Raw genomic sequence first — 23,965 nt, forward strand, 5'->3', positions numbered from 1 at the left:
ACTTGAGATCCGAAATTGTTGAAAAATATCAACAAATCTCAAGGTTACAAGTCCATCTCCAGAGATCACCGGATTTAGGGTCTGCAATGCCACATGAGGCTTTAGTGCTTTCAGATGCTGCACTGCCGCTGTGGTCAGGAGGTTTGTAGTAGACAGGCAGTAACAGTTTACCAATCTATCATATAATTACATTTTGCAGTTACTTTTTAAAAAAAAAAACACAACTTTTTTATATACAGTATATATTTTCATTTTTATCTGAGGTTTAATCTAAATAGCTTCTTATTAATATTTATTATAGGTCCTGTACCTATCTATTCCCGGGAAATATCTGAATGTATGCTTCCTGGGGGTCCTGTTGTGAATTCTGTGGCTGAATTCACTCCTGTGGTCACAAGTGGTACTGCAGCTTCTGAGCTTCCTCCCTCAGGTGTTCTGGTGAGCTCGTTAACTGCTTCATTACTTAACTCCGCCTGATGCTGCTATCCTTGCTCCTTGTCAATGTTTCAGTGTTGGATCTGAGCTTCTCCTGATTGTTCCTGTGACCTGCTGCTCTGTATAGCTAAGTGCTTTTTGCTTTTTTTTGTTGCTTTTTTTCTGTCCAGCTTGTCTTTTGTTTTGCTGGAAGCTCTGAGACGCAAAGGGTGTACCGCCGTGCCGTTAGTTCGGCACGGTGGGTTTTTTTTTGCCCCCTTTGCGTGGTTTTGCTTTAGGGTTTTTTGTAGACTGCAAAGTTCGCTTTACTGTCCTCGCTCTGTCCTAGAATATCGGGCCCCACTTTGCTGAATCTATTTCATCCCTACGTTTTGTCTTTTCATCTTACTCACAGTCATTATATGTGGGGGGCTGCCTTTTCCTTTGGGGAATTTCTCTGGGGCAAGTCAGGCCTATTTTTCTATCTTCAGGCTAGCTAGTTTCTTAGGCTGTGCCGAGTTGCCTAGGTAGTTGTTAGGCGCAATCCACAGCCGCTTTTAGTTGTGTTTAGGATAGGATCAGGTGTGCAGTCTACAGAGTTTCCACGTCTCAGAGCTCGTTCTTGTATTTTTGGGTATTTGTCAGATCACTGTGTGCGCTCTGATCGCTAAGCACACTGTGTTTCTGGATTGCCTTCATAACACCTGTCATTAGCAAACATAACCGTACAAGGAGCCAAACTAATGATTCTCAATAGAGGGAAAGAAAAAGTTCTGACATCATTTTTTTTTTTTTCTGCTCTGTGTTCACTTTTTTTTTTTTTTCCCCTAGACATTTGGGTGATTCTGGACACAGGTGTGGACATGGATATTCAGGGTCTGTGCTCTTCAATGGATAATCTCGTTATAAATGTACAAAAAATTCAAGATACTATTGATCAGAAATCTATGTTAGAACCAAGAATTCCTATTCCTGATTTGTTTTTTGGAGATAGAACTAAGTTTCTAAGTTTCAAAAATAATTGTAAGCTATTTCTGGCCTTGAAACCTCATTCTTCTGGTAATCCTATTCAACAGGTTTTGATTATTATTTCTTTTTTGCGCGGCGACCCTCAAGACTGGGCATTTTCTCTTGCGCCAGGAGACCCTGCATTGAGTAGTGTCGATGCGTTTTTCCTGGCGCTCGGATTGCTGTACGATGAGCCTAATTCAGTGGATCAGGCTGAGAAAAATTTGCTGGCTTTGTGCCAGGGTCAGGATGATATAGAAGTATATTGTCAGAAATTTAGGAAATGGTCAGTACTCACTCAGTGGAATGAATCTGCGCTGGCAGCTTTGTTCAGAAAGGGTCTCTCTGAGGCTCTTAAGGATGTCATGGTGGGATTTCCTATGCCTGCTGGTTTGAATGAGTCTTTGTCTTTGGCCATTCAGATCGGTCGACGCTTGCGCGAGCGTAAATCTGTGCACCATTTGGCGGTACTGCCTGAGGTTAAACCTGAGCCTATGCAGTGCGATAGGACTATGACTAGAGTTGAACGGCAGGAATACAGACGTCTGAATGGTCTGTGTTTCTACTGTGGTGATTCCACTCATGCTATTTCTGATTGTCCTAAGCGCACTAAGCGGTCCGCTAGGTCTGCCGTCATTGGTACTGTACAGTCCAAATTCCTTCTGTCCATTACCTTGATATGCTCTTTGTCGTCGTTTTCTGTCATGGCGTTTGTGGATTCGGGCGCTGCCCTGAATCTGATGGATTTGGATTATGCTAAACGTTGTGGGTTTTTCTTGGAGCCTTTGCGGTGTCCTATTCCATTGAGAGGAATTGATGCTACACCTTTGGCCAAGAATAAACCTCAATACTGGGCCCAGCTGACCATGTGCATGGCTCCTGCACATCAGGAAGTTATTCGCTTTCTGGTGTTGCATAATCTGCATGATGTGGTCGTGTTGGGGTTGCCATGGCTACAAACCCATAATCCAGTATTGGATTGGAATTCCATGTCGGTATCCAGCTGGGGTTGTCAGGGGGTACATGGTGATGTTCCATTTTTGTCGATTTCGTCATCCACCCCTTCTGAGGTCCCAGAGTTCTTGTCTGATTATCAGGATGTATTTGAAGAGCCCAAGTCCGATGCTCTACCTCCGCATAGGGATTGTGATTGTGCTATCAATTTGATTCCTGGTAGTAAATTCCCTAAAGGTCGATTATTTAATTTATCCGTGCCCGAACACGCCGCTATGCGCAGTTATGTGAAGGAATCCCTGGAGAAGGGACATATTCGCCCATCGTCATCACCACTGGGAGCAGGGTTCTTCTTTGTAGCCAAGAAGGATGGTTCGCTGAGACCGTGTATTGATTACCGCCTTCTTAATAAGATCACTGTTAAATTTCAGTATCCCTTGCCATTGTTATCTGACTTGTTTGCTCGGATTAAGGGGGCTAGTTGGTTCACTAAGATAGATCTTCGTGGTGCGTATAATCTGGTGAGAATCAGGCAAGGAGATGAATGGAAAACTGCATTCAATACGCCCGAGGGTCATTTTGAGTATCTAGTGATGCCGTTCGGACTTGCCAATGCCCCATCTGTGTTTCAGTCTTTTATGCATGACATCTTCCGTGAGTATCTGGATAAATTCCTGATTGTTTACTTGGATGACATTTTGATCTTCTCTGATGATTGGGAGTCTCATGTGAAGCAGGTCAGAATGGTTTTTCAGGTCCTGCGTGCTAACTCTTTGTTTGTGAAGGGATCAAAGTGTCTCTTCGGTGTGCAGAAAGTTTCATTTTTGGGGTTCATCTTTACCCCTTCTACTATCGAGATGGATCCAGTTAAGGTCCAAGCCATCCAGGATTGGATTCAGCCGACATCTCTGAAAAGTCTGCAAAAGTTCCTGGGCTTTGCTAATTTTTATCGTCGCTTCATCTGTAATTTTTCTAGCATTGCCAAACCATTGACCGATTTGACCAAGAAGGGTGCTGATTTGGTTAATTGGTCTTCTGCTGCTGTGGAAGCTTTTCAGGAGTTGAAGCGTCGTTTTTGTTCTGCCCCTGTGTTGTGTCAGCCAGATGTTTCTCTTCCGTTCCAGGTCGAGGTTGATGCTTCTGAGATTGGAGCAGGGGCGGTTTTGTCACAGAGAGGTTCTGATTGCTCAGTGATGAAACCATGTGCTTTCTTTTCCAGGAAGTTTTCGCCCGCTGAGCGTAATTATGATGTGGGCAATCGAGAGTTGCTGGCCATGAAGTGGGCATTCGAGGAGTGGCGTCATTGGCTTGAAGGAGCTAAGCATCGCGTGGTGGTATTGACTGATCATAAGAACTTGACTTATCTCGAGTCTGCCAAGCGCTTGAATCCTAGACAGGCCCGTTGGTCGTTATTTTTTGCCCGCTTCGACTTTGTGATTTCGTACCTTCCGGGCTCTAAAAATGTGAAGGCGGATGCTCTGTCTAGGAGTTTTGTGCCCGACTCTCCGGGTTTATCTGAGCCAGCGGGTATCCTCAAGGAAGGAGTCATTGTGTCTGCCATCTCCCCTGATTTGCGGCGGGTGCTGCAAAAGTTTCAGGCGAATAAACCTGATCGTTGTCCAGCAGAGAAACTGTTCGTTCCTGATAGGTGGACTAATAAACTTACCTCTGAACTTCATTGTTCGGTGTTGGCTGGTCATCCTGGAATCTTTGGTACCAGAGAGTTAGTGGCTAGATCCTTCTGGTGGCCATCTCTGTCACGGGATGTACGTACTTTTGTGCAGTCCTGTGGGATTTGTGCTAGGGCTAAGCCCTGCTGTTCTCGTGCCAGTGGGTTGCTTTTGCCCTTGCCGGTCCCAAAGAGGCCTTGGACACATATTTCGATGGATTTAATTTCTGACCTTCCCCTTTCTCAAAAGATGTCAGTCATTTGGGTGGTCTGTGATCGCTTTTCTAAAATGGTCCATCTGGTGCCCTTGGCTAAATTGCCTTCCTCCTCTGATTTGGTACCTTTGTTCTTTCAGCATGTGGTTCGGTTGCATGGCATTCCTGAGAATATTGTTTCTGACAGAGGTTCCCAGTTTGTTTCAAGGTTTTGGCGAGCCTTTTGTGGTAGGATGGGCATTGACCTATCCTTTTCCTCGGCTTTCCATCCTCAGACTAATGGCCAGACCGAACGAACCAATCAGACCTTGGAAACATATCTGAGATGTTTTGTTTCTGCAGACCAGGATGATTGGGTGTCCTTTTTGCCGTTGGCTGAGTTCGCCCTTAATAATCGGGCCAGCTCGGCTACCTTGGTTTCTCCATTTTTTTGCAATTCTGGGTTCCATCCTCGTTTCTCTTCAGGACAGGTTGAGTCTTCGGACTGTCCTGGTGTGGATTCTGTGGTGGATAGGTTGCAGCAGATCTGGACTCAGGTAGTGGACAATTTGATCTTGTCCCAGGAGAAAGCTCAACGTTTCGCTAATCGCAGACGCCGTGTGGGTCCCCGACTTCGTGTTGGGGATCTGGTTTGGTTATCTTCTCGTCATATTCCTATGAAGGTTTCCTCTCCTAAATTTAAACCTCGTTTTATTGGTCCGTATAGGATTTCTGAGGTTCTCAATCCTGTGTCTTTTCGTTTGACCCTCCCAGACTCCTTTTCCATACATAATGTATTCCATAGGTCGTTATTGCGGAGATACGTGGCACCTATGGTTCCATCTGTTGAGCCTCCTGCCCCGGTTTTGGTGGAGGGGGAATTGGAGTATATTGTGGAGAAGATTTTGGATTCTCGTGTTTCTAGACGGAAACTCCAGTATCTGGTTAAATGGAAGGGTTATGCTCAGGAAGATAATTCCTGGGTTTTTGCCTCTGATGTTCATGCTTCCGATCTTGTTCGTGCCTTTCATGCGGCTCATCCTGGTCGGCCTGGGGGTTCTGGTGAGGGTTCGGTGACCCCTCCTCAAGGGGGGGGTACTGTTGTGAATTCTGTGGCTGAATTCACTCCTGTGGTCACAAGTGGTACTGCAGCTTCTGAGCTTCCTCCCTCAGGTGTTCTGGTGAGCTCGTTAACTGCTTCATTACTTAACTCCGCCTGATGCTGCTATCCTTGCTCCTTGTCAATGTTTCAGTGTTGGATCTGAGCTTCTCCTGATTGTTCCTGTGACCTGCTGCTCTGTATAGCTAAGTGCTTTTTGCTTTTTTTTGTTGCTTTTTTTCTGTCCAGCTTGTCTTTTGTTTTGCTGGAAGCTCTGAGACGCAAAGGGTGTACCGCCGTGCCGTTAGTTCGGCACGGTGGGGTTTTTTTTGCCCCCTTTGCGTGGTTTTGCTTTAGGGTTTTTTGTAGACTGCAAAGTTCGCTTTACTGTCCTCGCTCTGTCCTAGAATATCGGGCCCCACTTTGCTGAATCTATTTCATCCCTACGTTTTGTCTTTTCATCTTACTCACAGTCATTATATGTGGGGGGCTGCCTTTTCCTTTGGGGAATTTCTCTGGGGCAAGTCAGGCCTATTTTTCTATCTTCAGGCTAGCTAGTTTCTTAGGCTGTGCCGAGTTGCCTAGGTAGTTGTTAGGCGCAATCCACAGCCGCTTTTAGTTGTGTTTAGGATAGGATCAGGTGTGCAGTCTACAGAGTTTCCACGTCTCAGAGCTCGTTCTTGTATTTTTGGGTATTTGTCAGATCACTGTGTGCGCTCTGATCGCTAAGCACACTGTGTTTCTGGATTGCCTTCATAACACCTGTCATTAGCAAACATAACAGGGTCCCATTGCTTGTCTGATACCACTGGACACTTATTTGCACATTCATTGTCTGTGGGACTCATGGATGTAGCCAAGCGCTGTACTCCGCCATCTTGATTTGTTCCATAGACAATAGGACTCCCGCTCATCGGTGATCACATAAACGGTTGAGTTTCCCTTGGCTTTCTACTTTTGGTGAAAGTAGAGCATCCTAATGTTGTATAAGGAAAAGGGGTGTACAAGTGGGACGTCTCCTTAAATATTTTATTATTGCTGCATTTTGTACACCCTTGTCATCACAGACTTTGCCCTATCTTAGATCGCGTCATACTTAACAGACCGAACATTCAGCGTCTCTCACACGCACTCCACCTCCTCACCTCGCACCCTATCTGTCAGAGTCCCACAAGGTTCAGTCCCAGGGCCCCTGCTCTTCTCCATTTATACCTTCGGCCTCGGACAACTCATAGAATCTCACGGTTTTCAGTATCCCCTCTATGCTGATGACACACAGATCTACATCTCTGGACCAGATATCACCAACCTACTAACCAGAACCCCACAATGTCTGTGCACAATTTCATCCTTCTCCACTAGATTTCTAAAACTTAATATAGACAAACAGAAACAGAATTCATCATCTTTCCCCCATCCCACTCAACCCCCCCCCCCCAATGGGCCTATCCATTAAAGTAAATGGCTGCTCACTCTCCCCAGTCCCATAAACTCGCTGCCTTGGGGTAGTCCTTGACTTTGATCTCTCTTTCGAACCACATATCCAAGCCCTCTCCACATCCTGCCGACTTCAACTCAAAAATATTTCCCGGATCAGTACATTCCTCAACCAAGAATCTGCAAAAACTCTAGTCCATGCCCTCATCATCTCCCACCTTGACTACTGCAACCTTCTGCTCTGTGGCATCCCTTCTAACACTCTCGCACCCCTCCAATCTATTCTAAACTTACTGCCCGACTAATCCACCTGTCCCCCGCTATTCCCTGGTTTCTCCCCTCTGTCAAGCCCTGCACTGGCTCCCCATTACCCAAAGACTCCAGTTCAAAACCCTAACCATGGCATACAAAACCATTGACAACCTATCTCCTGCATACATCTGTGACCCAGTCTCCTGGTACTTACTTGCACTCAACCTCCAATCCCCACAAGATGTCCTTCTCTACTCTCCACTTCCCACAGTCGCATACAAGATTTCTCCTGTGCATCCCCCCTACTCTGGAACTCTCTCTACCCCAATATTTCAGACTCTCGCCTACCGTGGAATCCCTCAAAAGGAACCTGAAGACCTACCTCCTCTGACAAGCCTACAACCTGCAGTAACCCCCAATCCACCAAACCACTACACGACCAGCTCTACCCTCGCCTACTGTATCCTTGTCCAACCCTTGTAGACTGTGAGCCATCGCGGGCAGGGTCCTCTCTTCTCCAGTACCAGTCATGACTTGTGGTGTTTAAGATTACTTGTTTTTTATTACCGTATTGTTCGGACTATAAGACGCACCGGACCATAAGAGGCACCCCAAATGTTTAGAAGGAAAATAAGGGAAAAACATTAGTGTGTCCAATGAGGGTCCGTCTTACAGTCTGAATTCAGCTTACCAGGGGGGATAGGCAGCGCTGGTGGATCATGGTCACATGGGGTGTTTGGTTGTCTCAGGCTGGTGAGGAAGGTGTGGTGGCCTCCGGGAATTCCTATCCCAAGCTGGTGCGGCGGTGGTGCTCTGTGGTGCAGGGGGCTCCGCTGGCATTTTGTGAAAGCCCAGAGGCCCTTGCATATCCAGTGCTGCGCTGCGGTGGCATCCAGGAAAATGACAGCTGGGGGCGGCGCATACTCAGATTGAGATCTCATCCTGAGATCTCGGGACGAGATCTTAATCTGAGCATTCGCCGCCCCCGGTGACCATTTTCCCAGAGGCCACCGCATTACAGCAGATTGAGATCTCGGCAACGAGATCTCAATCTGAGTATGTCCTGCCCCCAACGGCCATTTTCCCAGAGGCCACCATCGCAGCAATGGATGTGCGGGGACCTCCGGGCTTTCACAAAATGCCAGCGGAGCCCCCCGCACCACAGAGCACCACTGCCGAACCTGCCGCACCAGCCTGGGAAGGGAGTGTGATCGGCGGACCAGCACCGCCGCAGAATCACCCGACTCCTGCTGCCGCCACAGTATTTGTAAGTATATTTTGACTATAAGACGCACCCCGATTTTCCTCCAAAATTTTTGGGGTAAAAATGTGCATCTTATAGTCCGAAAAATACAGTATGTATATCCCTCCTCACATGTAAAGCACCATGGAATAAATGGTGCTATAATAATAAATAATAATAATACAATTAGAAAATGAATATTCATTTTCGAAGTATGTAAGGTAAAATAAAATCCTGCACAATAAAGGATCCGGACACCTGTATTGAGGATATGATGGTTGTGGTGTATAAATAGCTTATTGCTATAGTTGATCTCCTATATATTGATCTGCCAGCTTATGACTGACCCCTTTCGTCTGTTAATGTAACATGCATGGATTTCTGTGGCCATTCTTTGGCTGTATACTTCTTAGATATAAGTTTGTGTCTTCTTTATTTGGCCAGATACCATGCAAGATATATTACAGCCTTTTAACTCTGGTCTTCTCTCCATTTATTTATCTCTCTGATTTCTGGACTATGTGTTTGAATGTTCATTGGGTCTGATATCCACTCATGAATTGTCTTTTTTTTTTTTTTTAAGGATAAGGAGGCCGTGGATTCTGTGTCAGTTGGCGCTATCCTGTCCGACTACCAGCGGGTACGGGTGGAAAACGTGTAAGACTTTTCTATTCATCAAAGTTTATTATAAAAGAAGGCAGTAACCTGTCCAAGAGGTGTGCTCCGCCCAGGAGGAGTGTGCTCCACCTAGGAAGAGTGTTCTCCGCCCAGGAGGAGTGTGCACCCCTAATGTAAATCTCCAAGCTATCCCTAATGGCGGAGGGTGATGTGTTGTGGCATTGTCCTTATTACATGTACTCGTGCCATAGACTTTGAAGCTAACTTTTAACCATTTACAAGGTGCACTTTGCTTCCAGGTGTCAGCGGCTCGGCCTTCAGCCACTTGCTTTCCTTTGGCGCCGAAAACAAGAGGATCTGTTGAATGAAATGATTTCCAGTGGCTTGCATGCCATTCTCATCAAGGTAGCTGCATTTGGTAAGAGGGACTTGTACATTATGATATTATTATTATTGGCAGCACTTTACTCACTTATATAGCGCCATCATATTCCACAGCGCTTTACATACATAATCATCACTGTCCCCATCGGGGCTCACAATCTACATTCCCTATCAGTATGTCTTTGGAGTGTGGGAGGAAACCTATGAATTCCCAATACTAAACAGTGTTCTCTATGCATAGATTGTAAAAAATGGCCTATTAGGTTTGGATATTAGTAACTTGAGGTGCTTGAACATTTTTACGAGGAGGGTCTGAAATGTCACGTCTCTATAATGGATTTGGGTGACACATCAAGGTTTCCTGTAGTACCGCTGTCCTCTCTCCTACTATGTTCACAGGTTGCATTTTTGCAGCGTTTTTTTCTGCTGGCAAAACCTGCTCTTTTGCCAGGAAAGAAGCTGCTTAAAAAAGCAGGTTTTGCTGTGTTTTTCATGCTGATACAGTTTAGTGTCTGTTGTTTGAGTTTTCTGCACCAAAAACGCAGCAAAATCTGATACTTGTGATTTTTGCTGCCTTTTTGCATTTACCTATTGTTTCCTATGGGTGAAAAAACATTGCAAAAACTCTGAAATAAGTGACATGCTGCACTTTGCAAAATCACAGCAGTTTTCCAAATCAGTCAGGAAAAAAAAAAGCAATGTGTGTGAGTGAGATTTCTGAAATCACATAGCTTTTATTTGCACTGTGAAACGCAGCTTTTAATTTGCATTAAAAAACGCAGCAAAGACCAAGGTGTGAACATAGACTCATGGTCAGGATAATATATGTCATAAAATATTATTTTTGAACATATTTAACTCCTTAATCCCATATGACGTACTATTCCGTCAAGGTGACCTGGGACTTAATTCCCAGTGACGGGATCAGGATAGAACGTCATAGCGATCGGCCGCGCTCACGGGGGAGCACGGACGATCACGGCCAGGTATCAGCTGACTATCGCAACTGACATACGGCACTATGTGCCAGGAGCGGTCACGGACCGCCCCCGGCACATTAACCCCCGACACTGCGATCAAAGATGATCACAGTGTTCCGGTGGTATAGGGAAGCATCGCGCAGGGAGGGGGCTCCCTGTGTGCTTTCCTGAGACCCTCGGTACAAGGCGATGTGCTCACCTTGTATCGAGCGTCTCCTCCCTGCAGGCCCCGGATCCAAAATGGCCGCGGGGCTGCATCCGGGTCCTGCAGGGAGGTGGCTTACCAGCGCCTGCTCAGAGCAAGCGCTGGTAAGCCTGCAGCCCTGCACGTCAGATTGCTGATCTGAGAAAGTGCTCTGCAAAGTGTCAGATCAGCGATCTGACCCTATAACATGATGCCCCCCCCTCCGGGGCAATGTTATAAACTAAAAAAAAAAAATATTCACATGTGTTAAAAAAAATATATATTGTTTCCATAAATACATTTCTTTATCTAAATTATAAAAAAAACAATAAAAGTGCACATATTTAGAATCGCCGCGTCCGTAACGACCCGACCTATAAAACTGTCCCGCTAGTTAACCACTTCAGTGAACGCGGTGAAAAAAAAGAGGCAAAAAACAACGCTTTATTATCATACCACCGAACAAAAAGTGGAATCAACGAAAAAAATAAAAAAGTTATAGTCCTCAGAATAAAGCGATGCAAAAATAATTATTTTCTCCTTCGCCTCATTGGGGGACACAGGACTGTGGGTGTATGCTTCTGCCGCCAGGAGGCTGACACTAAGTAAACTTAAAAAAAAAAAAAATTAGCTCCTCCTCCATCGTATACACCCTGACACTGGCTACCAGAGACTCCAGTTTATGCTTAGTGTCTCAAGGAGGCACATCTCTGGGTCCTGGATCGATGGACCCGATTTTTCAACATCTTTGGATTGAAGGGGCGACGGACCTTTTTGAGGGTCCGATCTCCCCAAACCATCAACGGACAAGTACGTGCGATTTTCTCCACGTATCCTTCCCCGTGACGTGGGATTCTTCACCGGACTTAGCCCTGACCACCCTGAGGTACCTAGACTCCAGGCTGTACAGGTGCCCATAAGATGTCCGTGTGTTCCCCCCTGAATTCTACACCCTTGCGGTGTTAGCTGGGGTGGTGGACGGTCCCTCTCCTTATCCTGGGGATAATGGAGATAGGGTTCCTGCACCGTCATTGGTTCTACCCCTCGATAGTGCGGTATGATGGGGGGCTCCTGGCATTACCTGCGGGGTCCGGCGGCTGTGTCCTCCGGGAGTGCGGTGCCTTTTTTTTTTTTTTTTTTCAGCGCTGCCGAGGCCGGCGTCTTGGTGTGGCGACGCTGCGGCGTGGTCCGGCGCTGCTGCGTTGGGACTACTGCGCTGCGGCGTGATCCGGCGCTGGGGCGTTGGATCTGTGGCGCTGCGGCGTTGTCCGGCGCTGTGGCGTTATGTCGGGCGATGCTGTGGCGCAGCTACGCTGCAGCGTGGTCCGGCGGCGCGCGGCGTTAGGATCGGCGCCGCTGTCCCCCCAGAGGCATCGGCTCTGCCTGGCCACTTCGGGCGTGGAGCAGCTTCCTGGAGCCGGGACTTCCGGCCTTCGGACCGCGCTGTGGGGCTCCGCCCCTTCCGGCGTGTCACTTCCGGTTCCGGCTCTCCTCGCTCTAAGGGGGGAAAAATTGAGGCCCCGGCTTCGGGCCTGCTCCAGGCCACAGCATCGTTTGGCGGTCCCTCCCCCGTAAGGCCTGCTATGCATATAAGACAGCGCTTTTGGGCTCAGCATCATGCTTTGAGGATCCATCTCGGTACTCGTGGGGACACAGGACTTGGGTAAGTGCTTCTCGCTCCATCTGGCTGAAGCATTCCTTTTTTCCCAGTCTCTGGCCCTGGGTATAGCATTACGGATCATTATGTCTAGAAGGGTTAAGACTCACACGGTTCTTTTTACCAGTTGTGTATCTTGTAGTGCCCTTTTTCCGCATGCCCAAAGTAATCGCCTCTGTGAGGCCTGTGACCCTGAACGTGTCCAGGAGCCCCCCCTGCCAGTCCTCCAGTAGTCTCTCCAGCTCCGGTCCCTCAGCCAGATGCTGTGGTAGCTCCTCCGGAATGGGTCACGTCCTTGTCACAATCCATGGCGTCCCTTACTGAAGCGATCAAATCTCTGCAGACCCCGGCGGTCGGGACCGGTAATCCGCCTGTCTCAGAGAGGGCCTCGGGGTCTCAGGAGTCTGCGGCCTGCAGGGGGCGCGCTCTCACTCGACAGACACATGGAAGGCGGATTCGCAAAGCGTCTCCCAGGCACTCAGGTGCTTCCGCATCCTGGAGTTCCGTATCTCGCTCTCCTTCCCCTGCAGAAAGCGGTGAAGTTGAGACTGACTAAGAGTCAGAAGGGTCTCTTAATTTTGATAAACCTGGGTTTCAGGAGTCAGTAGACAGCCTAATTGAAGCTGTCAATCAGTCTTTGGGGATAGAAGACGAGCTCGTCTCTTCCTCTGATCATAAGGTCTCATTTAAGCGGTCTAAACGGGCCCATAGGGTTTTTTCCTCTCATCCTGAGTTCGAGGACCTCATTCGACACAATAGTGAGCACCCGGACAAACGCTTTTCAGAGCAAAGAGCTCTGAAGGCTAGGTATCCTTTTGCTTCGGAACTTTGTAGTGATTGGGCAGAAAATCCTTCTGTAGATCCTCCAGTGTCCCGTTTAGCCTCTAACACGTTACTATCTCTCCCTAACGGCTCATCGATTAAGGATCCTACGGATCGTCTTATAGAGAGCTTGGCTCGTTCCGTCTTTGAGGACTCAAGCTCAGCACTTTTTCCTTCTTTTGCGGCAACCTGGGTTGCCAGGGCTATGATATCTTGGTCTGACTCGTTATCTAAGGCTCTCCAGGAAGGTAATGTGTCAGCAGAACTGGCTGAAATGTCTTCTCAGGTAGCTATGGCCGGTAGCTATCTGATTAACGCATCTCTGGATGCGGCAGATTGTGCTTCCTCGGCTGCTTCTAATGCTATTGCCATCAGAAGGGCCCTTTGGTTAAGGTCCTGGCGGGCTGATTCTACCTCTAAGAAATCTCTTACATCCCTGCCGTATCAGAGTGGTCGTTTGTTCGGAGAAAAGCTGGATCAGCTCATTTCTGACTCCACAGGAGGGAAAAGTAAATTCCTTCCTCAGCAGAGGGCCAGACAGCCTTTTCGGCGCCATTTTCAGGCTCGCTTTAGAACCTTTCGCTATGTCAGATGGGCCCCAGCATCAGGTTCTCCTGCGCAGGGTCGGCCCAATCAGGACCGAGACAGTCGGACCCCTTATTCGGCCAGTCAGGGGGGAAGAATGCGTCCCCAGTCTTCTAGATCTAGAGGATCTAGGACGTAAAGATTTTCGGCCAAGTGACTGGAGGCCTCTTCCGGGCATCTCCAAAAGGGTAGGCGGACGTCTACTTTTATTTCGCCAGGTCTGGCTTCAGGTAATCCACGACCAGTGGGTGGCAGAGCTCATATCTTCAGGTTACAAAATAGAGCTGGTCTGCCTTCCTCCTCCCCGGTTCTTCCCATCCCGTCTTCCCAAGTGCAAATCTCTTCGTCAAAGCTTGTTCAATTCCATAGAGTCTCTCCGTATCAGCGGTGTCATTTCTCCTGTTCCAAAGGAAGAAAGATTCCAGGGCTTGTATTCCAATCTTTTTGTAGTGCCCAAAAAGGATGGAGCAGTGAGGCCTATTCTAGATCTCAAACTCTTAAACAAGTTTGTCCGCGTTCGACACTTTCGGATGGAGTCTCTGCGGTCGGTCATCGCCTCTCTGGAAAAGGGAGAATTTTTGGCCTCAGTAGACATTCAGGATGCTTATCTTCATATTCCCATCTTTCCGCCTCATCAAAGATTTCTACGGTTTGCCGTAAACAATCTACACTTCCAGTTCACGGCATTACCTTTCGGACTGGCTTCCGCTCCCAGGGTGTTCACAAAAGTCATGTCGACTGTGGTGTCCATTCTGCACTCCCGAGGTATAGTTGTCTTGCCATACCTAGACGATCTGCTGATCAAGGGTCCGACATTTCAGTCTTGCAAGGAAAATGTCGACATCACTCTGGACACCCTTTCCCGTCTAGGTTGGTTGGTAAATTTAAGAAAGTCATCTCTACGGCCGTCTTGAAAAATCTCTTTCTTAGGCATGACCTTCGACACTTCTCAAGCCTTAACTATCCTTCCCCAGGACAAGGTCCTAGCCCTTCGGCGGGAAGTGAGGAACCTTCTACAACCATACCCTCATACGATTCGGTCCGGGATGAGGGTGTTAGGAAAGATGGTTGCAACCATAGAGGCGGTCCCGTTTGCACAGTTTCATCTTCGACCCCTCCAACATGCAATCCTATCAGCATGGAACAAAAATCCTCTCTCTCTCAACCGCAATTTTCGGTTGTCTTTTCAGACCAGACAGGCTCTCGCTTGGTGGCTAAACAGCTCATCTCTTCTCAGGGGGAAGCCCTTTCCCCCAACCAATTGGCTAGTGGTCACAACAGATGCCAGTCTCCTGGGTTAGGGAGCAGTGTTCTTCCATCACACAGCTCAGGGACGCTGGTCTCCTCGGGAATCAGAACTCCCCATCAATATCTTAGAGATTCGAGCGGTCCGGCTAGCCTTGTTACGTTTTCACCATCTTCTGGCGGGTCGCCCTGTCCGGATTCAGTCGGACAACGCTACAGCGGTAGCCTACATAAATCACCAGGGGGGCACCCGCAGCAAGGCAGCCATGCAGGAGGTAAAACTGATTCTACTCTGGGCGGAGAGAAATCACTCTGTGATCTCAGCGGTCCACATTCCGGGCGAAGAAAACTGGGCGGCAGATTTCCTAAGCCGTCAGGGTCTAGCCTCCGGGGAATGGTCTCTCCACCCCGAGGTATTTTTGCAGATATGCCATCTTTGGGGAACTCCAGACGTGGATCTAATGGCGTCCAAGGTGAATGCCAAGGTGCCCAGTTTTGTCTCTCGGTACCGAGATCCCCAGGCTATCGCCGTGGATGCGCTGGTACTGTCTTGGAACCAATTTCATCTCTCTTATCTGTTCCCTCCTCTGGCACTGCTCCCGAGAGTAATCAAGAAGATCAAATCAGAGAGAGTGCCGGCCATCCTGATCGCTCCGGATTGGCCACGACGGACCTGGTATGCAGACCTGGTAAAACTTCTAGCCGGGGTTCCTTGGCGGCTCCCCGATCAGCCAGATCTTCTATCTCAAGGGCCGATCTACCACCAGAACTCAGAGGTCCTACGTTTGACGGCCTGGCCGTTGAATCTTGGGTTTTAACTCAGGCTGGTTTTTCTCAAAAAGTGGCTGATACCTTGATCAGTGCACGTAAGTCCGTTTCGGCCAGGATTTATTATCACACTTGGAAGGTGTTTCTTTCCTGGTGTAGAGAACGCGGGCTGCCCCCTTTGCGTTTCTCCGTTCCTAACATTCTAGCCTTCCTTCAAGCAGGTCTGGATTCTGGGCTGGCTCCGAGTACCCTTAAAAGGCAGGCTTCGGCTTTATCAGTACTTTTTCAACGCAGGATTGCTCCTAATCCTTAGAGCATGTGACCAAAAGAAGCAAGAAGACCATGGAGAAATCACCAACCACACAACTGAAGAACCGATATCAAATCTTTGTAGAGGATGAAGATGGCACACCTAAGAATGAAGCAATACCAGCAAGCAAAAAAGAAAAGGGCACACAGCAACAAGTGACAGCAAAAAGTACAGCCAAGAAGCAACGAAGAGTGGTGGTGGTGGGAGACTCACTACTGAGAGGCACCGAAGCAGCCATCTGCAGACCGGACATAACTGCAAGAGAAGTATGCTGCCTTCCAGGTGCGATGATCAAGGATGTGACCGATAGGATACCAAAGCTCTTCAGCTCCAAGGACGTCCACCCATTTCTTCTGATACATGTTGGCACCAATGACACGGCAAGGAAGGACTTACCGACAATCTGCAAGGACTTTGAAGAGTTGGGGAAGAAAGTAAAGGAACTGGATGCACAGGTAGTTTTTTCTTCTATCCTTCCAGTAGACGGGCATGGCACCAGGAGATGGAATAGGATCCTTGATGCAAACAACTGGCTAAGACGATGGTGCAGACAACAAGGATTTGGATTCCTGGACCACGGTGTGAATTACTGGTATGATGGACTCCTCGCCAGAGACGGACTACACCTCAACAAACCTGGGAAACACACATTCGCCAGAAGACTCGCTACACTCATCAGGAGGGCGTTAAACTAGAAGAAGAGGGGACGGGAAGAAAAACATTAGACTCGAACAAAGACGACCCAGGAAAACATACTCAGAAGGGAGGTAAGAACATTTCTAAAACAATCCACAGTGAGGAGATTGGAACAAAACAAAATCCTCTAAACTGCATGCTCGCAAACGCCAGAAGCCTGACAAACAAGATGGAAGAACTAGAAGCAGAAATATCTACAGGTAACTTTGACATAGTGGGAATAACCGAGACATGGTTAGATGAAAGCTATGACTGGGCAGTTAACTTACAGGGTTACAGTCTGTTTAGAAAGGATCGTAAAAATCGGAGAGGAGGAGGGGTTTGTCTCTATGTAAAGTCTTGTCTAAAGTCCACTTTAAGGGAGGATATTAGCGAAGGGAATGAGGATGTCGAGTCCATATGGGTTGAAATTCATGGAGGGAAAAATGGTAACAAAATTCTCATTGGAGTCTGTTACAAACCCCCAAATATAACAGAAAGCATGGAAAGTCTACTTCTAAAGCAGATAGATGAAGCTGCAACCCATAATGAGGTCCTGGTTATGGGGGACTTTAACTACCCGGATATTAACTGGGAAACAGAAACCTGTGAAACCCATAAAGGCAACAGGTTTCTGCTAATAACCAAGAAAAATTATCTTTCACAATTGGTGCAGAATCCAACCAGAGGAGCAGCACTTTTAGACCTAATACTATCTAATAGACCTGACAGAATAACAAATCTGCAGGTGGTTGGGCATTTAGGAAATAGCGACCACAATATTGTGCAGTTTCACCTGTCTTTCACTAGGGGGACTTGTCAGGGAGTCACAAAAACATTGAACTTTAGGAAGGCAAAGTTTGAACAGCTTAGAGATGCCCTTAATCTGGTAGACTGGGACAATATCCTCAGAAATGAGAATACAGATAATAAATGGGAAATGTTTAAGAACATCCTAAATAGGCAGTGTAAGCGGTTTATACCTTGTGGGAATAAAAGGACTAGAAATAGGAAAAACCCAATGTGGCTAAACAAAGAAGTAAGACAGGCAATTAACAGTAAAAAGAAAGCATTTGCACTACTAAAGCAGGATGGCACCATTGAAGCTCTAAAAAACTATAGGGAGAAAAATACTTTATCTAAAAAACTAATTAAAGCTGCCAAAAAGGAAACAGAGAAGCACATTGCTAAGGAGAGTAAAACTAATCCCAAACTGTTCTTCAACTATATCAATAGTAAAAGAATAAAAACTGAAAATGTAGGCCCCTTAAAAAATAGTGAGGAAAGAATGGTTGTAGATGACGAGGAAAAAGCTAACATATTAAACACCTTCTTCTCCACGGTATTCACGGTGGAAAATGAAATGCTAGGTGAAATCCCAAGAAACAATGAAAACCCTATATTAAGGGTCACCAATCTAACCCAAGAAGAGGTGCAAAACCGGCTAAATAAGATTAAAATAGATAAATCTCCGGGTCCGGATGGCATACACCCACGAGTACTAAGAGAACTAAGTAATGTAATAGATAAACCATTATTTCTTATTTTTAGTGACTCTATAGCGACAGGGTCTGTTCCACAGGACTGGCGCATAGCAAATGTGGTGCCAATATTCAAAAAGGGCTCTAAAAGTGAACCTGGAAATTATAGGCCAGTAAGTCTAACCTCTATTGTTGGTAAAATATTTGAAGGGTTTCTGAGGGATGTTATTCTGGATTATCTCAATTAGAATAACTGTTTAACTCCATATCAGCATGGGTTTATGAGAAATCGCTCCTGTCAAACCAATCTAATCAGTTTTTATGAAGAGGTAAGCTATAGACTGGACCACGGTGAGTCATTGGACGTGGTATATCTCGATTTTTCCAAAGCGTTTGATACCGTGCCGCACAAGAGGTTGGTACACAAAATGAGAATGCTTGGTCTGGGGGAAAATGTGTGTAAATGGGTTAGTAACTGGCTTAGTGATAGAAAGCAGAGGGTGGTTATAAATGGTATAGTCTCTAACTGGGTCGCTGTGACCAGTGGGGTACCGCAGGGGTCAGTATTGGGACCTGTTCTCTTCAACATATTCATTAATGATCTGGTAGAAGGTTTACACAGTAAAATATCGATATTTGCAGATGATACAAAACTATGTAAAGCAGTTAATACAAGAGAAGATAGTATTCTGCTACAGATGGATCTGGATAAGTTGGAAACTTGGGCTGAAAGGTGGCAGATGAGGTTTAACAATGATAAATGTAAGGTTATACACACGGGAAGAGGGAATCAATATCACCATTACACACTGAACGGGAAACCACTGGGTAAATCTGACAGGGAGAAGGACTTGGGGATCCTAGTTAATGATAAACTTACCTGGAGCAGCCAGTGCCAGGCAGCAGCTGCCAAGGCAAACAGGATCATGGGGTGCATTAAAAGAGGTCTGGATACACATGATGAGAGCATTATACTGCCTCTGTACAAATCCCTAGTTAGACCGCACATGGAGTACTGTGTCCAGTTTTGGGCACCGGTGCTCAGGAAGGATATAATGGAACTAGAGAGAGTACAAAGGAGGGCAACAAAATTAATAAAGGGGATGGGAGAACTACAATACCCAGATAGATTAGCGAAATTAGGATTATTTAGTCTAGAAAAAAGACGACTGAGGGGCGATCTAATAACCATGTATAAGTATATAAGGGGACAATACAAATATCTCGCTGAGGATCTGTTTATACCAAGGAAGGTGACGGGCACAAGGGGGCATTCTTTGCGTCTGGAGGAGAGAAGGTTTTTCCACCAACATAGAAGAGGATTCTTTACTGTTAGGGCAGTGAGAATCTGGAATTGCTTGCCTGAGGAGGTGGTGATGGCGAACTCAGTCGAGGGGTTCAAGAGAGGCCTGGATGTCTTCCTGGAGCAGAACAATATTGTATCATACAATTATTAGGTTCTGTAGAAGGACGTAGATCTGGGGATTTATTATGATGGAATATAGGCTGAACTGGATGGACAAATGTCTTTTTTTCGGCCTTACTAACTATGTTACTATGTTACTATGTTACTAATCGTCAAGTCAGGACTTTTTTCCAAGGAGTCGCTCATAAGGTCCCTCCTTATAAGACTCCTTTGGAAGCTTGGGACCTTAATCTGGTCTTAAGGGCTTTACAGGACGCTCCTTTTGAGCCTCTTCAAGAGGTTTCTTTGATGTTTCTCTCTTGGAAAGTTGTATTTTTAGTGGCCATAACGTCCATAAGACGGGTATCGGAGCTGGCAGCTCTTTCTTGTCGTCCTCCTTTTTTGCGATTTCATCAGGACAAGGTGGTGCTCAGACCAGCTCCATCCTTTTTGCCGAAGGTTGTTTCATCATTTCACATTAATGAAGATATTGTTCTGCCCTCTTTTTGTCCGGCACCTACACACCGTGTAGAAAAGGCTCTCCATACGTTGGATCTGGTGAGGGCTCTGAGGAGGTACGTTTCCCGTACGGCCCCCTTTCGCCAGACGGATGCTCTATTTGTCCTTCCGCAGGGTCGCAGGAAGGGATGCGCGGCTTCAAAATCTACCCTGGCCAGATGGATAAGGGCGACCATTCAGGAGGCTTATCGCTCCATGGGCATGACGGTTCCGGCCGGAATCAAGGCTCATTCGACTAGAGCAGTGGGGGCTTCCTGGGCCGTTCGGCACCAGGCCTCAGCAGAACAGGTTTGCAAGGCTGCGACCTGGTCTAGTCTGCATAAATTTGTCAAACATTATAATGTCCATTCCCAGACCTCTGCAGATGCAAGTCTGGGTAGAAGAATTCTTCAAGCGGCAGTGGCGCATTTATAGACAAACATTATCTGGATGTCTTTTTCTGGTGAGTGATTTTTCCCACCCAGGGACTGCTTTAGGACATCCCACAGTCCTGTGTCCCCCAATGAGGCGAAGGAGAAATGGGGATTTTTGGTTACTCACCGTAAAATCCTTTTCTCCAAGACGCTCATTGGGGGACACAGCTCCCTCCCTGGTAGCCTTATGGCTGCTTTGGTTATATCTGATTACATTAGTCAGTAGGATCTTTTCTAGACATAAAGTTTCTGTATTTATGCTGTTATATTATTTTTTGTGTTTTCTTTTGTTCTCCTACTGCTTTTTGCACCAAACTGGAGTCTCTGGTAGCCAGTGTCAGGGTGTATACGATGGAGGAGGAGCTAATTTTTTTTTTTTTTAAGTTTACTTAGTGTCAGCCTCCTGGCGGCAGAAGCATACACCCACAGTCCTGTGTCCCCCAATGAGCGTCTTGGAGAAAAGGATTTTACGGTGAGTAACCAAAAATCCCTATTTTTCTATAAAATAGTTTTTATTGTATAAAAGCGCCAAAACATAAAAAAATGATATAAATGAGGTATCGCTGTAATCATACTGACCCGAAGAATAAAACTGCTTTATCCATTTTACCAAACGCGGAACGGTATAAACGCCTCCCCCCAAAAGAAATTCATGAATAGCTGGTTTTTGGTCATTCTGCCTCACAAAAATCGGAATAAAAAGCGATAAAAAAAGTCACATGCCTGAACATGATACCAATAAAAACGTCAAACCGTCCCGCAAAAAACAAGACCTCACATGACTCTGTGGACCAATATATGGAAAAATTATAGCTCTCAAAATGTGGAGAGGCAAAAACTATTTTTTGCAATAAAAAGCTTCTTTTGGTGTGTGACGGCTGCCAATCATAAAAATCCGCTAAAAAACCCGCTATAAAAGTAAATCAAACCCCCCTTCATCACCCCCTTAGTTAGGGAAAAATTAAAAAATGTATTTATTTCCATTTTCCCATTAGGGTTAGAGTTAGGGGTAAGGTTAAGGCTAGGGTTGGGGCTAGGGTTAGGGTTTCAGTTAGAATTGGGGTTTTCCACTGTTTGGGCTCTCCAAAAGCGACATGGCGTCCGATCTCAATTCCAGCCAATTCTGCATTGAAAAAGTTAAACAGTGCTCCTTCCCTTCCGAGCTCTCCCATGCGCCCAAACAGTGGTTTACCCCAACATATGGGGTATCAGCGTACTCAGGACAAATTGGACAACAACTTTTGGGGTCCAATTTCTCTTGTTACCCTTGGGAAAATAAACCTTTGGGGGGCTAAAAAAACATTTTTGTGGAAAAAAATGATTTTTTATTTTCACGGCTCTGCGTTATAAACTGTAGTGAAACACTTGGGGGTTCAAAGTTCTCACAACACATCTAGATAAGTTCCTTGGGGGGGTCTAGTTTCCAATATGGGGTCACTTGTTGGGGGTTTCTATTGTTTAGGTACATTAGGGGCTCTGCAAACGCAATGTGACGCCTGTAGACCATTCCATCTAAGTCTGCATTCCAAATGGCGCTCCTTCCCTTCCGAGCTCTGCCATGCGCCCAAACGGTGGTCCCCCCCCCCCACATATGGGGTATCAGCGTACTCAGGACAAATTGTACAACAACTTTTGGGGTCCAATTTCTCCTGTTACCCTTGAGAAAATACAAAATGGGGACTAAAAAATAATTTTTGTGGAAAAAAATGATTTTTTATTTTCACGGCTCTGCGTTATAAACTGTAGTGAAACACTTGGGGGTTCAAAGTTCTCACAACACATCTAGATAAGTTCCTTGGGGGGTCTAGTTTCCAATATGGGGTCACTTGTGGGGGGTTTCTACTGTTTAGGTACATTAGGGGCTCTGCAAACGCAATGTGACACCTGCAGACCATTCCATCTAAAGGTACCTTCACACTGAACAACTTAACAACGATATCGCTAGCGATCCGTGACGTTGCAGCGTCCTGGATAGCGATATCGTTGTGTTTTACACGCAGCAGCGATCAGGATCCTGCTGTGACATCGCTGGTCGGAGCTAGAAGGCCAGCACCTTATTTTGTCGCTGGATCACCCGCTGACATCGCTGAATCGGCGTGTGTGACGCCGATCCAGCGATGTCTTCACTGGTAACCAGGGTAAACATCGGGTTACTAAGCGCAGGGCCGCGCAAACCACCCTTGGGGCTTAAGGCGTTAATAACTGCTTTTTGATTTAGCAGTTTATCGTCATCAAATTTTCCAGCACTATATGTCCTAGAACATCATTTCTCCTCAGTTGCCAGCATGCGCTATACATACCATTGTTCAATAGCATGTCCAACCTGAACTGAAAGCCTGCAAAGAAAAAGAGGCCAACCTCTACTTATACTCCTCTTACCTTCCCACCTTCCAAGAGTTATCACTATTTATATTTATAAGGACATGAAATATTAAAAAAATTATTGAAGAAAAAAAAAAACGTAAAAAGGTTCCAGATTGAGTGAAAAAGTGAACAAATGTATGCTCTAACATTATTTTTTGAGTTTTTGTGTCATTCATTTTCTGGTTAAATGCCCTGATAACTATATACTCCAGGTCACTACAGTTTACAACGTTACCAAATTTTTAATGTCTTTTTATTTTTTTTCTGTACATTTTGCTGCTTTCAGAAATTTAGAAAATGTAGTTTGTGCTTTTTATTGTTCCGTTAATGTCACTCTACAAGTTTTTTCCTTTTAGCAGGGCACACTATTGTGACTATTGATACCATTTTGGAGTATGTGTGAGTTTTTATTTTTGGGGGGAAAACTGCAATTTTGTGTTTTTGATTTTTTTTTTCTTTCTTTATGGCATTTACCGTATGGGTTAAATTATTTTATATGTTGAAAAATCTTATACTGATGCAATGATCCCAAATATGCTGCTTCTTTTTTTCTTATTAGAAAAAGTTTACTTTTTTTTTTTCTTTAACAAATGTTTTTTAATACATTTTATAGCTCCCATCCCCCCTCCTCTAGGGGTCCTAAACTTGTAATAAATGCTGTAAAATTGTAATATTCCTGTAAAAGCCAGATATGGCGGTAACCCATCGGTTCCCTAAAAACTTGTCATAGGGAGAGGCCATGAGCGAATATATACACCCCTCCACTCAAGGTTAAACCCCTTAAAGCCCACTGTCAGCGATTTGACCGCGGCATCTAAGCTATTTAACAACAGCAATTGATCACTCATAGTACGGTGTATTCACAAATTGTATTTTCATTTAAAAACTGACAAAGATTTACAAATAAAAATATCTAAAAACTATGTATAGAAATCAGACTTTACCAATATGATCTTTGCTAATCCATATTTCACTTTGTAGACATTTAATCAGTTTCTTCTTATACAAATGCTAAAATAAAAAAAGGATTAGCCTTTCTTCCTAATCGTTAATTCAAGCTGAACTTTACTTTTCATTTTTAGGGTTAGATCCTGATAAACACCTTGGAAAATCCTTAGAAGAAATGAGACCACTCCTGATGCGGGTCAGTTTTTTTTATTTATTAATTTTTATGTATTTATTATTTATTTTTTCTGCAAATTATTATTACTTTGACTGCATAGTAAAAGGCGGCACAACCAATAAATAGCCAAGCAGGTACTATGTCCTATCTAGCCAAAATATA

General features: G+C 45.7%; 1 protein-coding gene across 2 annotated transcripts in view; it reads left to right on the plus strand.

Moving 5' to 3' along the window:
* The window catches only part of DPH6 (diphthamine biosynthesis 6), a 127,626-nt gene that overhangs the window by 35,913 nt on the left and 67,748 nt on the right, over positions 1–23,965 (plus strand). For both annotated transcript variants that reach the window (XM_069732510.1, XM_069732511.1), the window contains exons 4-6: positions 8,854–8,927; positions 9,188–9,306; positions 23,763–23,824. In XM_069732510.1, coding sequence (XP_069588611.1) covers positions 8,854–8,927; positions 9,188–9,306; positions 23,763–23,824 — 255 coding nt within the window. The remainder of the gene's footprint in view (positions 1–8,853; positions 8,928–9,187; positions 9,307–23,762; positions 23,825–23,965) is intronic.

Source organism: Ranitomeya imitator, chromosome 1 (genome assembly GCF_032444005.1).
Source record: "Ranitomeya imitator isolate aRanImi1 chromosome 1, aRanImi1.pri, whole genome shotgun sequence".
Taxonomy (NCBI): Eukaryota; Metazoa; Chordata; class Amphibia; order Anura; family Dendrobatidae; genus Ranitomeya; species Ranitomeya imitator.